The sequence below is a fragment of the Henckelia pumila genome, chromosome 4 (assembly GCF_033568475.1).
Source record: "Henckelia pumila isolate YLH828 chromosome 4, ASM3356847v2, whole genome shotgun sequence".
Lineage (NCBI taxonomy): Eukaryota > Viridiplantae > Streptophyta > Magnoliopsida > Lamiales > Gesneriaceae > Henckelia > Henckelia pumila.
In genome coordinates, this window is record NC_133123.1 from 136943370 (window position 1) to 136959512 (window position 16143).

At 35.8% G+C, this 16143-nt stretch overlaps 2 protein-coding genes across 3 annotated transcripts; both read right to left on the reverse strand.

The window, feature by feature from the left end:
* Positions 1–558: 558 nt before the first annotated feature.
* LOC140864133 (uncharacterized) lies at positions 559–5410 on the reverse strand. The gene is made up of 11 exons (XM_073268080.1): positions 5205–5410; positions 5068–5106; positions 4234–4325; positions 3664–3913; positions 3396–3515; positions 3239–3314; positions 2846–3054; positions 2539–2647; positions 1998–2090; positions 1393–1553; positions 559–1222 (listed from the first exon to the last, which is right to left on the reverse strand). The coding sequence occupies exons 1-11, from the start codon at positions 5376–5378 to the stop codon at positions 707–709; spliced, it is 1839 nt and encodes a 612-aa protein (XP_073124181.1). The 5' UTR covers positions 5379–5410; the 3' UTR covers positions 559–706.
* A 499-nt stretch (positions 5411–5909) lies between these two features.
* Positions 5910–15113, reverse strand: LOC140894593 (phosphatidylinositol-3-phosphatase SAC1). 2 transcript variants are annotated; one of them, XM_073303145.1, is made up of 16 exons: positions 14778–15113; positions 13814–14018; positions 13523–13688; positions 12794–13016; positions 11894–11970; positions 11304–11491; positions 11088–11185; positions 10350–10483; positions 10137–10271; positions 8630–8990; positions 8408–8529; positions 8119–8226; positions 7284–7481; positions 6898–7086; positions 6691–6802; positions 5910–6490 (listed from the first exon to the last, which is right to left on the reverse strand). In XM_073303145.1, the coding sequence occupies exons 1-16, from the start codon at positions 14931–14933 to the stop codon at positions 6242–6244; spliced, it is 2721 nt and encodes a 906-aa protein (XP_073159246.1). In that variant the 5' UTR covers positions 14934–15113; the 3' UTR covers positions 5910–6241. The 2 variants fall into 2 exon arrangements, with proteins under 2 accessions (XP_073159246.1, XP_073159245.1); XM_073303144.1 differs by having other exon boundaries at positions 7284–7487.
* Positions 15114–16143: the final 1030 nt, after the last annotated feature.

Genomic DNA, 16143 nt, shown 5'->3' on the forward strand with positions numbered 1-16143 from the left:
ATACTATGTTGTAATTTTCTCTACATTTATCTACAAATAAAGCTATAAATTCTTGAGTAATAAAATTTTTTGAGATATGATTTTACGAATTGAGATTAATATTAAAAATTACTTTAAAAAAATCAACAAAATGGTATATTATATAATAAAAAAAGGATAACAAAATATATTTTCACATTTTCTTTGGAATACTGATACAAGATAAAGTGAATCTGACTCGTGTGCAGTTTGATTGGAGCTTTGAATTTTATTATTATTATTATTATTATTATTATTAATGAGCTCGAGCTTTTGTATGATCGCTCAAAACACCTACGAAAGCAAACCATTATACTATTGTCAATTATTTATTTGTATTCTGAATAATATTACATAAAACATTATTTTCGAGTTAGTATTCTTGGCTTTGTATGGTTTATTAAAAGCCAAGAATACTACAGCCCATCACAACTTCTCAAATTTTATCCCATTTAAATCTAAATGATCCAAAATAATATTAATGTGATGTACAAAATGCAAATTCCAAATTGATGAAAAGTGTTTAAATCTAAATCAACAATTATTGTTTCATTTTGCAAGTGGGAAGAAGCAACTGCCATATACAGGATACAGCAAAATATTGTACAGGTAAAATCTCATCAAATAACCATCATCTCAAATTTTAATACCATGCATTGGTTTCTTCAAAAAGCAAATGTGCCACCACTTACTTAGATGAGAAATCACAAAATCGAAGATACAAACATATAGCAATTGCAGTCAACAAGCTGGTAAGCATGACTCCAAGAAGAGCACTATCAATAAAAGCCCACTCAGAAGTTCTTTGCTTTTCCTCTAATTTCAACACTACCTCATTCTCCATCGCATTCTGGGAATACTTCTTTCGTTTTCGGAGTAACCATCCAATCGGGTTTTGGTCTATGGGCTTTTGGTCGTTCTTCGAAACTGAAATATTTCCCTCTTGCGTCTGTCCACAGCTACTTGCCAATTCACAGGCACAGGTTTCTGAATCTTTTGAACAGCATGTCTCACTGTCATTCGAGTGTTTCAAATCTTTGTTGCTCAAACTTTCACGTGAATGAGCTTGTTCAGTGAGTATCTCGATCACGTCTCCAAAAACAGACCATCTTCCAACAGATGTTATTTTTACCATAGCGGAAGACCCCAACATGCTTCCTGGCCCAACCACCAACACCTGAACGTATCCTTTCGTATGACCAACCTATAGCAATAAAAAATAATAATTAGACAAAAGTGGGATCACAAACTAGAACATGAAAGTCAAAAACTGAGCTGTAAATTAGATTGATCGATGCTGGATGGGTTAAGTATTTCTAAGTGCCCTCGTGGCATGTGATTGTTCACTTGATACAAGTTTAAGGATGATATTACCAGATGAATTCCATCCGTGGCAATATCAGTAATCCATATTCGCTCAATTTGGCCTTCCATTCCAACATATGGCGTAAAGGATTCAAAGATGGTGGTCAACTCACGACTTCTTTTCTTCACTACATTACTTGGAACCTTTTTCATCCTCGCAGCGGGTGTTCCTGTTTGAGAAAATATCAGAATAAAATACATGATAACTTCCCTGCATTTTGCAGTAGACGGCAAATTTGATGAGAGCACATTTAAACATGGTCGAAAGTTTCAAAGTCGATTAAATAAAAAACATGTAGGAATGGTGACAAAGCACAACAACCCCCAATGCAGAGGACAACAAATAAGTTCTAGAGCATAGACAATACTCTATTACTCAATCCAAGTTTCTTATTCATTTTCCACAAATATAACTGTTATAAAGCTGCACTATCATCCTTAAAAAACAAAATATACTTGTATTACAGGGCGTGTGATCTTGATTTAACCTTCCTTGTCTAAGAATCTCAAATGATGAATAAATAGTCAAAAGGAAACCCAAGCTGTCGTTGAAATTAACTCAAATTTTTTGAAATTATAATTTGCTTGTATAAATGAAGGAAAATACAACTTACCTGGCCGAGGATAGAATTGTGATATGTGAACTTGGGGAAACTTGTACTCCTTGATGAGATTGATCGTCTGCTCAAAATCTTCATCAGTTTCACCTGAGAAGCAGAACATTATAATATATACGAACAGCATATTTGGAGTGTTACTTTGCCTAATTTCAAACAATAGTGAAAACTTTTCCACTAAATTAGCAATCATAAAATCACTGATTTTGATGACAAACTACGAAAGGAATTTTTCCTGCCATCAGAGCGCTTCACCGTCATAGTTTTATAACTCTGACAGAAGAAAAGCATGCTCGTTTTTCAACTGACCACATTATCTTGCCACAAAAGTTACAGAGCTTTGAAATAAATCAGGAACATAAATAATCGAAAACACAAGAGATCAATTCGATACATAACTCAAATGCTCAAACAAAATCGAGAACAAAACCTATTGGTAATCAAATGAACAATCATTTGAACAATTACTCCAGAAATTTTCAATGAGAAACACGAAAGTGAAAACCAGGTAAAGATAATAAGCAAGGTTTAGTAATACCAGGAAATCCACATATAACATCAGTTGCTATCTGCATTCCGGGAACTAGTTCAATCAATGTATCAACCACTGTCCGAAACTCACTTACAGTATACTCCCTGTTCATTGCCTGATATCCAGATATAAAGAAGCACTATATCACGATGTGGAGGCACAAGACACATTCAAACCATATAATATACAATCTCATGCAGTTGAATAAGGAAACAAATTAAGAAATTTTATGCAGTGACAAAGGAAAATAATAGCCAGCGAAGAAAATTCAACAGAAGGACAAGCATGAAAATATGGCCAAAGGAAATCTCACACTCAAGATCGAGTCACTTCCAGACTGAACAGGTACATGAAGAAAAGAATAAACACATGGGTGCCGCAAAACCTCAGCTATCTCTTTTAAGTGCTCCAGAATATATGGAGGATTGGTCATTCCAATTCGGAGCATTGTGCTTCCATCAGGCGGAAGCTTAGAGACTAATGAATTCAATAAAATTGGAAGACTAACTCCAATGTCTCGACCTGTGAAATATCGAAGCCAAAACCACAGGGTGTTAAATATTACATTTTTCGATCATAAATGAAAAAACATTACAGTTTTAATAGTTCATTTGTCAAAAACAATTTCTTCATTCACGAACCAGACAGATAAAAAATGTTCAACATCCACAATAATTTGAGACATAAGAAATATAATTCTACATACCATAAGCACCGGTGTCTTCACTACTTAACCAAATCTCCCTGACTCCATCAGCAATGACAGTTCTGACACGACCCACCTTCAAGGTAAAAGTTGATAAATTATGAGACCAGCTGAGAAATCATGTACATTTGGGTTGATTCTCAGGCAATTAGCTTACAAGGCTGTCAACTGTGTAGCTTCCTAAATGACCACGAGCATGCTTTGTCTTGCAATACGTACAAGCACCTAAACAACCAACATTAATTGGAAGGATCTCAACAAACTTGTTCTTCCTTACCTGATAAAATAAACAAATGAAAATTTTCTTACAACTGTAATAAAATTTACATGTGGACGCTTCAATTAACAAGTGCTGTCCTAGGATAACTCGCTAAAGCATGCAAAAATATACAAAAAAATTACAGCTATAATTTGAAATTTCATACCTTCGGAAGATCAAGTGCTGGCAATGTCTTTCGAGTCAGGAGCCGAACCTCATGACCTTTCAGGGTTTCTTCAACAACTTCTACCACTCGATCAATTTGCTGAACTCCAACTATACTTACTCCATCAAGCTCTTTCAAATCACGACTTCCTTGAGGCACGCATCCGGCGACTACCAATGGCTTTTTTGCACTTTTACATTTTGCTATAAGTGTTTCCATGGCAGATTGACTAGGAGACTTAACTGTACAGCTGCAGCAACAAAAGCAGCATGGGAACAATAGGAAGATGATTTGCATATGCAGTTTGAACTTTGAATATATTGCACTCGAACTATCTCATAGAAACTAAAATGAGTATTTCTACCATAATTTCACGACATGAACTCAATAAATATTGTTGGCAAGACGGTAAGAAAACTTAATCCTTAGAACCTAGAGGATTCTTCCCCCCAAAAAAACTAGAAACTTCTTTGATACCATTGCTTCAGATACTGCATTCATACATTCAATAGAACAAAATGCCACCAACAGGGGGGAAAAAGAAATATAGATGCCAAGAAAGAGTCTCACGTGTTTATAAGCCACAGGTCAGCTTCGTCTTCATTTTCACTCAAATTATATCCAAATGCAGAGAGCTGGCCAGCCATATATTCACTATCACTCTGGAAAATCAAGTTTGAAAACGTATCAACTGAACCCTATTTTTCCAAGTAATCTTGAGCATTATTCAAGGATTACGAACTCTGAAGCTAATGACAAAAAAAATAGATAAAATCATGAATTCATATGTAGAACATTTAACACAATGACTTAATAGTCAATCGGCGTGGAGAGAACTTTTCAATAATATTTTGTCCGTAGTCATCTGAATAGACTGCAGTAAAAGGTTCTCCTTTTTCCACCCAATCTTCCCTTTTACATTCACAGTTATCTTCCTGTTAACAGTGTTGTGCATAAGTTTATTCATTCACTTTCGAGAGATTAACATATATTGCATTTATCTTTAGCCAGAACTTATGCATTTATATTTGTTGTCTTTGTGTCAAGATTACCCTTTTTACCCGTGATCCTTCAAATTCTATTATCCTATTCCCGTGGCTGAGAGGCAGAGTAGGTTTACAGTACATGTTACAATTCTTTCAGTTTTCTCCATTCCTAAATAGTTAACACTGGACACCAGTGAGCTCCCGTAGCAATTCATGATTTTTTCTCTCTCAACGAAGATGGTTTTTAATATTTCTAATAATCCACTCTAAGGTGATTTGTTAACATGGGACCATTGGATGTTGTTAAAGGCCACAACTTCCCTCACTTTCAGTAATGCACTTAAAAGCATAAGCATGTATAGAAGCAAATAAGCACTCGTGAAGAGCAAATGCAGAATGTGCAAATCAATTTACTTACCTGGTTATGTGAACACCCAAAAGTCTTCATGTAAATTGTCTGCCCATTAAATAACAAAATTAAAAAGAAATGAATCAAGAACTTGTCAACAAAAAATGCTCATATTTAAGCTTATTTTAACAGAAACTGAGAGAGACCTGAGTGCCAGGAATCTTGGAAGAGTTGCAGGACGTAGCATTTGAAATACTGCCGGAGACCCTATTCTTCTTTATATGCCTATGCTTTACACCGACAGCAGCGGCCACGGGAACCCTGAATCCAGGAATTGCTCCGCCGCCGCCGGCCACAAGTAAATCCTCTATGTCTTCCATTTACTTTTTGGCTGTGGTCAAAAGTCCTTCAGTGTTTAATTTTGTACAGGCAGCAACTGGGATTCGAATGAATCACTTGCGTTGTTGTGTTGCGTATTCCTATGGGCCGAATAAAAATGGGCCAATCGATCAAAGGCTCCACTTAAGAGAGTAGTCCAGTAATGGTCCAGTCTTTGTTTTCTTATACGGCGTGGCCAGTGGGCCTGGTGAATGGCTCTTCTACGGGTTTTTTAATTAAGAATAAGAAGTGTGTCCTGTGAGTGGCGTGACGAATTTTGATTGGTTAAAATCAGTGGGCTACGGGGTTAAATGCCATGAACAAAACCTGTATGGTTAAGTCGATGCCACTACCAGTGCCTTGTGGGTGGCGTGACGAATTTTGATTGGTTAAAATAAGTAGGCTCCACATGGGATTATATAATTTAATTATTAAAAAACATATGAAATTTTTATATTTTTTTAAAAAATAGTATTATAATAATATTAATAACAAGGATAAGAATAATATAGGATGTGAATGGGAGTCGCGACATGAAGTCACAGTTCAAAAATATCTTCGATCAAGTTGGGACACATATATTAACCCTTGACATATTTTCACATTACAATGTGAATGTCAGATGGAATCACCTTCACTTGATCCAATAAGATAGATTAGCATTTACATTTAAAAACGAAAATATAATTGTAATTCCAATTCATCAGTCATCTTTCCATTTGGACTTTGCTCTGGAACTTTTAATGGCATGAAAGGCCTTCAAAACTGCAGCCAGCAGGCTAGAAACTGCAATATTGTTGCTGTTCTTCTGTGGCTAACGTGCCACAGATGGCTGTTTTTAATGATTGTGATGCTGCATTGACTTTTAAAGCTTGAGCAACCGCTCTTCACCGATAATCCATCTGGTTAGCTGGCTTGGATCGAGAGCCATAGTTTTATATGACTTGGGGAAAATCCCGAGATCAGCACCAGCTTGGTCATACTCCTTGGCAGCGGCTTCCATTTCTGTTTCAACAGCAGTATCTTCTATGCAGTCAACCATGTTCACACTAAGAAGATCCGTGTAATATTTTTCTTTTGCAAGATCGTTCTGAAAGGGTTCCCCCGAAGGTTTCTGAAAAGTCCAATGAATTCCAAAATGATGATTATGAAATTGAATGCGTACAACATAGTCATCATAAAAATTAATGTTTCTCCGACCTTGATCATGCTCATACAGTGACATCGTATGACTGAAAAAGAGCATCCATAATTGCCCAAACTCTCCATCCATGCACACCATGAACTAACAGATGAAGGATGCAATGTTCATACCTGAATAAGTTCAGTGTAGTGCCGATAAATCTCACTGCTTTCGTCTAGATCACCCAACAACGTACCACCACACCAACCACTGGTCTCATCCACCGTAGTCATAGCTAAATATCTACAAATATAAGATGGAGTATGTAAACCGAGTTGATACTGTACAAAGAAATAAATATGGAAAGGAAAAAAATGAAAGAAAATACAAGGTATTACCGTTGGAAAACATCTTCTTCATCACTCTCAATAACAGGACTAAATAGATTAAGTTCACATAATGCATCTTTTCTCTCATCATGAGCTCCCCCATTTGCAAATTGATGTGATGCCAGTTTTGGTGCAGAGCTACTATCATCGTATTTTCTCTGACCAAAAAGCCAGTTTGGACTTTTGAGCTGTATTTCACTGCAACAGTCACATTTTAGTCATTTATGAGTTCAATAGTAACTCAAATAGTGAAATGTATCTTCCACAAAAGGCAGATGCATAAGTACCAGTAAGTTAAAGCCGAATGACAAAATCACCAAACAGTTTGCATACAGTGGATATCCATGACAAAATGATCCAAAAATTAGAAGTTCTTAGTTCAACAAGATACTTACGCAGCATCAGGTGCCACACCAAAGCCTCCTGATTTTTGATCTAGCTCACTACAGAGTCGTACATTCTTGATCGAACTGCATGTTCTCTCAATCAATTTATCAAATGATGTCAACTTCAAACGTGAGAAGTCTTCACGGCAAGCTGGAATTGGAGTCAGGGGAATTGTGGCTCTCAAAGGTTTGGCATCTTCCAAAGGACTATCGCTTAGCATCAACAAAAGATATATCAAAGCAGAGATCACATGGGAAAAGGAAATTGTAAAGGCATTGTAATTGATCTGCTACTAATTAAAATGGTTTTAGCTTTCATAACCACACAATAGTTTAGGCTTTAGCATTAGTCACTAATTTCAAATGCCCTTAGTGGGAATAGAATCTCTTGAACAAAGCTAGTCAGTGACATCTTAGATAAACTCAAGATCATATAAGAAGCATGTGATGCAACATCCAGTGGTCAACAAATTCTGAATCACTTCACCTGTTCTACAAAAATCTCTCAACAACTCAAACCACATCCCGTGTTGAACCAAAAAAAAAAATGGAAACTCGGAAAGTTATGCAGAAGTTAAAATTTTAAATTAAACTTCTGCAGATGAAGCAGCATTCATCAAAGCACAACTTTCATCACCCCGTCTTACACTTTTTCCTGTGCATGGTATTAATCACAACTTGGTTTCCAACATATGATCAAGCTCAGTCACAAAACGAAATTCAGAAGAACAAATATAAGAAGAAAAAGATAATTTGACAACTCAGATAGATTACATTTATGTCTTGGCCTCCTAGTTTAGCATGAATAATAGCCATGTTGCATTTGTGACTACTTAGATTATACCTTTCAGGCATGAGATCATCTAAAATTCCAGAAACATGAAGGTAATAATCTGAATCCAAGTCCCAAAGAGCAGGTTTTCCTTCTTGCGGTTGAAAATAACCCAAAAATCTGCACAGATCATTGAACAGGCTTAGAAACAACACAAAGCAGACAACTCAATTCAGAAAAGGAATTCCACAACTTAGATAAGTTCTTAAAAAGTAGTAACACCAAGGCTGCACAAGAACCTCACAAGAGTTCTATAGTTGAAAGTTCCTCCAAAATAAAGGCAAGAAGGAGCTTGACTTACAAATTTATTGCATCCTGCTTTTCACCGTCTGTGTAAGCATTGCTGTAATATCGCTTTATAGATTTCAGAAATTCCCTAGACTGAGTTGTGGCTTTCCACTTCCCCTGCCTCTCAGGGAACACCTGTATTTTGTAAGAGAAGCACCGTTTAATCAAACTACACAAGGAACATAAATGGCAACTAAAGAGTTCATGTAATTTGGCGTTCAACTGAAAGGCATACAGTGTTGTGAGCTGCGGAGCCGCCATATTGCTGCGCCAAGGCATCACCCATGCTCTGGTACATATCCATGAGAGCAGCAGCAATGCTACTGTCAGGATCAACTTTTTGATTATCCGTCATGCCCAATGCATGAAGTTGGCGACCTAAAGCCGCTAAGCCATAAGCATATTGGGCAACATTTGTACGATCCAAGCAGTCAATGCAGTTTGTCCGCAGAACACCACTCTGATATCGTGATCCTGCATAGCCATTAGTCTCTTTCCTACTCTGTTGACTACTTTCAGACTCCCTCTCTTGTTTGATCAAGGACGTCAAAGAATCGGTGCTGCCACTCATCCTTAAATCTCTAAGGGAAGAATCCCTGCAAAAGGCATACTTGTGTTTCACAAAAGCTTAGAGACAATATAAAGAGAGGCACCATCCTTCCCCTCCAGGTCAGATTAAGAAACTGAAGCAAAATGCATGATGGTTGGTTGAAACAACAACTATAAAAGCGGAGACAGTTTCATTTTTTAATCGTCACAAAAAAAGATAATGTTTTGAATCTAGCACTCATGCTCAGGTGAAAGTCAACTATTATTAAACATACGGGAAGTGCTAAAATTTTGACTGTGGGTTATCCATAAAATGCATTATTGAAGAAACTAAAATATGGAAGAAAAATTTGTTATTGCATAAAATACATGTTCCACTGTCTGCGACAATTTTAAACAAATAGAGAGAAGGTGTATACCTAGGAAACAAAAAACAAAAAGTGTAGAAACCCAAGAGTTTAACAAAACCATCACAGTGATATTAGATTTAACTCAATTCATTTAACATTGACCGACTTCACTATAAGCCCAACAATTAAGTCATAAGATTTGTGTGCCTTGAGAACTAAAAAACCCACCAATCAGATGTCGAAGGAGAGGGATATTGACACCGATTAGCACACATAACTAAAGGCTACCTAGGTTTCTAAAGCCAAATTCTCATATTTTTACAGCGTTGGATGCTTGCTTCTGACATCCCAGTTATCCTTGCACTTGAGCCCGGCCTTATCGTTTGCTACTCGTTTTCCTCCTAGTTTCTATCATTCAACCTAATGACCTATTGAAATAGTTAATTGTCTGGCGTTCTGTTACCTCTTAATTACTGTTCAAATAAATATGAGCTTGGTGGTGGGCATTCCCTTGTTGTCATTGGAGAATTTCATTATCCATACAGTTCCAAGACACTTAGCTGATGACTCATAAGTTTGCAGTTGGTTTTTGCCCTTTCATAGTTGGTGTCTCATGCATCACACAAAAACAAAATTTGTCGTTGGAAAAAACATTTAAAAAAATGATTCAGCTGTTTTAGTTCCTGGATGGAATGCTAAACTATAATCTAAAAACCAAAGAGTAAGAGATCAATAAAACCAAAGCAAGAACATCTCTCAGATCATCCACATAGAAAAAAGGATACTGGCTTGCTTACAATGTGAAAATCACCTGTATAATAACTAAAAATTATGAAATAATACCTGGCAGTGCTGGTTCTAGAAAGTTGGACAGCCTTTCTTTTTGTAACCAAAGGCTTTCCACTGTAATAAAATCCCGTTAAGTCAAGTGCTTCACTTGCAACACCACCCAAAACAGCCAACACATTGGCAGACTTGCTGGAAAAATATAAAAACTACATGGTCAGCAGTGAAGAGAGATGCCATGTGGTACATACAAAAGAAATACCCATATACCTCTTCGCAAACTTGTGAAAGTCCCAGTGGATAAATTTGAGATGATTTTCTTCTGTAAGAATCTGGTTGAGATAACCCACAGCATTAGCAAACTCACGCCTTAGCATCATTTCTCGTGGCCTTTTCTCAACTGTCTGAAATTGGTTCGTGCGTATAAGAAAGAGCAAGCTACAAATGGTAACGGAACATTACAGGAAAAACATTTGATTTGAGCTTCCAGCTATTCTAGTGAATGATGCAACTTTTAGTGAGGAGATTCTTATGCTGAGAGAGTAAATGATGCCACGACAATTAATGAAGCTGTTTCTGAGAAAACCATAAGTACAAGAGATATTGGGCATCAAATCAGCATCAAGAAGCCCATCAATTCACTGGCGGAGGCGGAATTGGGGCAAGAATCATAAAGGAACCAGCCAAAGTTTACATGGTTTAGAAAGATATCGTGCAACATAAAATCAGATGGCATATCACACAGAGAGATGATAAGACCATGAGTCTTAGTGCATGAATCCCTGTTTGGATGATGAGTTCAGTCAGAAAAAATTTATTGGATGAGATTCAAATATCAGACTGCTAATATAAAATTGGATCATCCAATCAAGAAAATAGGGGAAAAGAAAGATCATAAGCGTCATGACAATCCATAGCTCTAAAAGAAAAACTCGTAGGGTGGTTGCGGGGTTAGAGGACAGAGGACCTACAGTTTCCGAAAGTCAAAAGGGGGACCCAGGTACAAACCTTTATGAGATTAAGAACTATTATCGGATTGCCATATCTCTCAGCCAGGTCTTCAAAATGCTGTTTGGTAGCCTCATATGTAGGATCATATCGTTGTACTTCATGTTACAAACCAAAAGTTATCTAGAATTCTAAATATGAACAAACAGACGAGGAGTCTATGTCTAAATAGCCTATACACAAAACAGAAAAAACATCAAATTCAATCTCACTCACATATGATATCAGGCTTTGGACTGAACCTTGAAGCTTCTTGAGACCAAAAAAGAGGAATGGAACCCCTCATCTGTATAACAGAACTCATTTTTCCTTTGCATGACCCAGCTTCTTCATCAAGGATTATTTGCTCTGTCTCAACATCATTTGCCACACGCCCATGATCGTTAACCCCACGCTTTAAATAACTGCAACCAGTACAAAACAAGAGGATTTTAATCCGTAAAAATCAGAGATTTAATTGACTGAAGAAGGGAGTTTGATTCTCCAACAGTTGCTACATGTAAATTTAACTTTCTCATAAGCGGATTAAACAATAATTTAAGTCACTTTTCATTTAATAAATAATCAGTTCTTATAAACAGAATATTCATTGAACAAGTTTGTTACACAGGTTTCAGTCATGCTGCCGGATTCGACATTATTCAACAAGAAAAATAAAAACAGAGAGTGCGTTGGACGAACAAAGAAAAAAACATCTGTAAGAAAGATATATAGTACTTATGACAAAACATGCAATGGAAATAAAAGATGAAAAGAAAAATGCAGACAAATTAGCCTTTTAGTAATACAGTTGGAAAAGCGCTTACCGTGTCCCTGCAAAATGGCGTGAACGTCTCGAAACCAGAGAAACACAAATATCTCGTCCAAAAATTGATAGTCTAACCTACAATCCATGTGATTTAGAAAACAATCAAGAAGACTGTTGAAGTCATGAAAGAAAAGTCTGTCCAATTTGCCATACAAATAAAATAAAAAGAAAAGTTGCCAGTTATCCTCCAGTATAGGACAAGCTCCATCCAAAAATGAAATCCAAGAATTCGTGAATGAAGTCATGAAATAAATTAGAATAATAGGATAGACTCCTTAGCTCACACTCCTTGTTCTTTGCTATGGAAATATTAGTCCACAGTGCACACTTTATAATGCATTATTTTTGGGTTTTATCTAATATTTAAATAAAATTACGAACAATCACATTGAAAATATTTGTGATTATTTTGTTGTAGTTTCAACTTATTGTATGGATGTGTGTGATATTTTTAAGAAAAATAACGATACAACTATCTCAAACATAATTGTAATAACGATACAACTATCTCAAACATAATTGTTTGGATGAGATGTGATGGTAATGGATAAATTATAAATTTATTAATGGTTTTTATGGTATTTTTTTATTATACGAAAAAGTATTGCTTTTCTAAGTTGACATGATCATTTTTGTAAAATTAAATTGGTGACTTGGTGTCAAAAAATCTGACCGCTAAAAGTCTCACACTTTATGTATAACATAAATAATGAAATTTTTTTAAAAAAAAAAGATGCAGGGAGCCTAAAGTGAAAATTTATGGCAGTAATGACACCAACATAGCAGAAAAACATAGATGTGATTGCATTTGATGACTGCATATCTTATGCAAGCAAGTTTTCGGTGAACAAGCAGGAAAGGGCTGAAAACATCAAAACATAAAAACTAAATATGCCACCTGTTTGAAATGTCCATGAACCAGAGCTATAGTCCAGATGGTATTCTTGCATCTATATCGAATTGCTTGTGTTAGAAAAGCATTCCAAACAAACATGTTTTCATATGGCATCCCTTCTTCTCCCGTTGATGACACATTTTTCTGTAAACTTTGCATTATAGGATATGTATAGCTGTAGAAAAAATCTTTTGTCAAATCGACACTGGATAAAAGCTTCTTGTACCTGCAGAAAATGAAACAATTTTACCAGTGAGAAATGTATGAATATCACCTTTAAATCAATCGGTAATAGACATATGCATCTACAGGTATTATTTCATGGATAATTTATGAAATCCTTCATATATTTTCCCCAATAAACCATAGGCAAAGAGACTAAGCCACAAGAACTTTCTCCGGGGAGAGGTGAAATGGGTGTTTTGCTCCAATATATATTGAAGACAATTGATACTAAACAGATCATTCATGTTCAAAATTGAATCAAACAATATGCACAAATTGATATTTTGGATCAAAAAGATTAATCGGTTTTCTCTCTAAAAACGCTACTTGGCATAAGAAGAAAGTTAATGATAGATGTTCATGTGCTGATGGCAACACTAGAAGGAATCATGGGTCTGATGACAGGAGACTGATAATAAAATCATAGGGAAACTCTGCCCAACACTACAGTGCCAAAATTTCCTCTATAATGCATTAGTATGTAACGGAAGTAAATAGAGAAGTTACCGCAACTCCGTTTTCGAATGAGCAACATCAGTTTGAACTGAAACATGTGGAATGGTAATTATTTGGCTCTCTTCTATACTATATATAGCATGGCCACAGATACATCCAATCTGCCGACGCTTTGTCACCAGTATCAGATAATATGATTCCAAGAATTTAATGCAGCCTTAAACCACCAAAAAGGAAGAAACCACGATGTAAGATTATACAATGGCACAAAGCAATCATTCTAACATCAGAAATGCATTTGATAAAATTGAACTCAATAAGTGCTTTATCATCTGGACTTACCAACAATGCCATATACCTTGGCAACAAAATTTAACCCTCCAGTGGCACGATTTCCCTCAGCAATCCTCTGGAGCAAGCTCTTGACTTCTTGAGGAGGATACACCACAGGGTCTTCACTAATATTCAAATCCGAGGGCTCCATTCTATCAATCTTCAACACCCTAAAAAATTTCTTGTTCCTACCACTTCCAATCAAATAAAACCTCTGCAAATAATTGAAGGCGGCATCAGACCGCGTTAAAAATATGCATTACAAAGCTACCATTAGCTGTAGAAATTGTTGGCTATGTTCGTACATCACAATCCTTCTGATCAGAAAAGGGGTCATATCCAGTGTGACATAAAACTTTGTCAATGGCGCTTTTAACAGTTTAATAAAATTATCAAACAAAATGGAGCTCTAAAGTTCAACATATACTCACACAAAATTTGAATGAGATTATTTTCAAGTCTAAGGTTTCAACTATTTGTATCCAAGTACAATGTGAGTTCACCACGGAGGTCGTATAGAGCACTTCCTTAGCAATGCAATTAGCAAGTCAATGCGAGCAGTAAATTTCTCAATCACCCAAATTTCAATCAAATCAATCTTCTTACATGATCAAATGAAAAATAGAGGAAACTAAAACCGATAAACTATACAACCCTGATATATAACAAAAAATTAATGACAAAATTATGCCATGTCAAGTGTCAAGTAGAACAATTCTAGCACACTATCCATTTTCTTAAAAGAGATAAACTAACAACAGCGGAAACAAACAGAAAACGAAAACTTCTGAACAGAACTTCAGCCATCACTTTCATAACAAAAAAAAAAAAGAAAAGAAAAAAGAACTCCACAGTCAAATTCGCTAGCAGAAAATGATTGGTACGAATTAAAAAAAAAACAAAACTTGATCACGAATCCACTAATCATACACTATTAGCGGAAAACAAAATTCTCCTTTCCATAAAACATTACCGCGCGAGTTTCGTAGAGGCGGAATTTCTCCAGGGAATACGAGTTCGGATCGGGCGTGGTTTCCGGATCATTTCGCTGACGAATTTTCATAGAATTAGGACCGGATTGTGGCGGAAGATTCACGGAATTTGATTTCACAGTCTCGGGTTTAGCCATTTGAACTTATCTAAGAGAAATAATCCTCCAACTCGTAACCGTATCAACTGAATCAAACTGAAGGGAATTACAAGAGGTCCTTCGTTTATGCAAAACCTTGTGCTTTCCTTGTTTCCGCCATTTTTGCCCCTTCTCCTTCACCTTCCAAGCTGTCAACTAAAGTCGTTCGCAAGAAGAAACACTGCCGATAAATCGCACTTTCTTTCAAAACGTTTTTATGAAAAGAATTTTATTTTAAAAAATATTCCGTGCCCAGAAAAAAAAAAAAAAAAAAAAAACATAAATATATCAAAGTTATTTGTTTTATTCCTAATATATTAATTGCTACTTCTTGAGTTTCTTTATATTTAACAAAATGGAAAGGGGAAGAAATAGCAAATTTGGCAAGTTCATGTACAACTACATTTGCTTTTCTAAAAACATGTTGGAGTTTAAGGCCAGAGAAGCTATCCAGACCGGAGAGAATATTCATTGCTTAATAATATTACAAGATTACTTTTTAAAAAAAACATTGAGGTTTCGAGATTTTTTTTCTCGATGTTAAAAATTAATGAGATTCATACAAAGAGATAACAATAATCAAATACTATAATTTTATTTAGATCAAACATATACACACAGATAAATAAATATATATATAACACAGATAAATATATATAAAAAGAGTAATTCTCAACTGCCCAACTATTCCTGCCCACTTCGTCCACGTACCGGGTTTTAGTTGTTTTTTTTTAAATTTTTCATGTCACTAAAACACGGTATCGGGTTTTAGTTGTCGGGAACGAGTTAGGCAGCATTGGTTGGGCAGATCACGACCAACAAGTTCCAAAACTGAATTCAAAGATATGGCATTTCTAGTTGTATTAATGTTCATTCAAATTAGGATCTTATATCACATCTAGGGCTGGGATACCGAACCAAAATACCGATGTTTTTGGATACCGTACCGAAATATTTTTGATATATAAACATTTCTTTGGTATATCGAATTTTTTTTGGTATCTATATGGTATTGGTATGGATTTTTTCCATACCAAAATTTCGAAATTTCGATATCGGTATCGGTATAAATTTTTTTCATACCAATAATTTTGATACGGTATACCGAAAACTCACCCCTAAATTCACATCACCAAGGAATATGGACATGGACACCACTGTGAGCTCACTGATTCAGAATGGAGATTGGAATGAAACTCTGGTACGCACT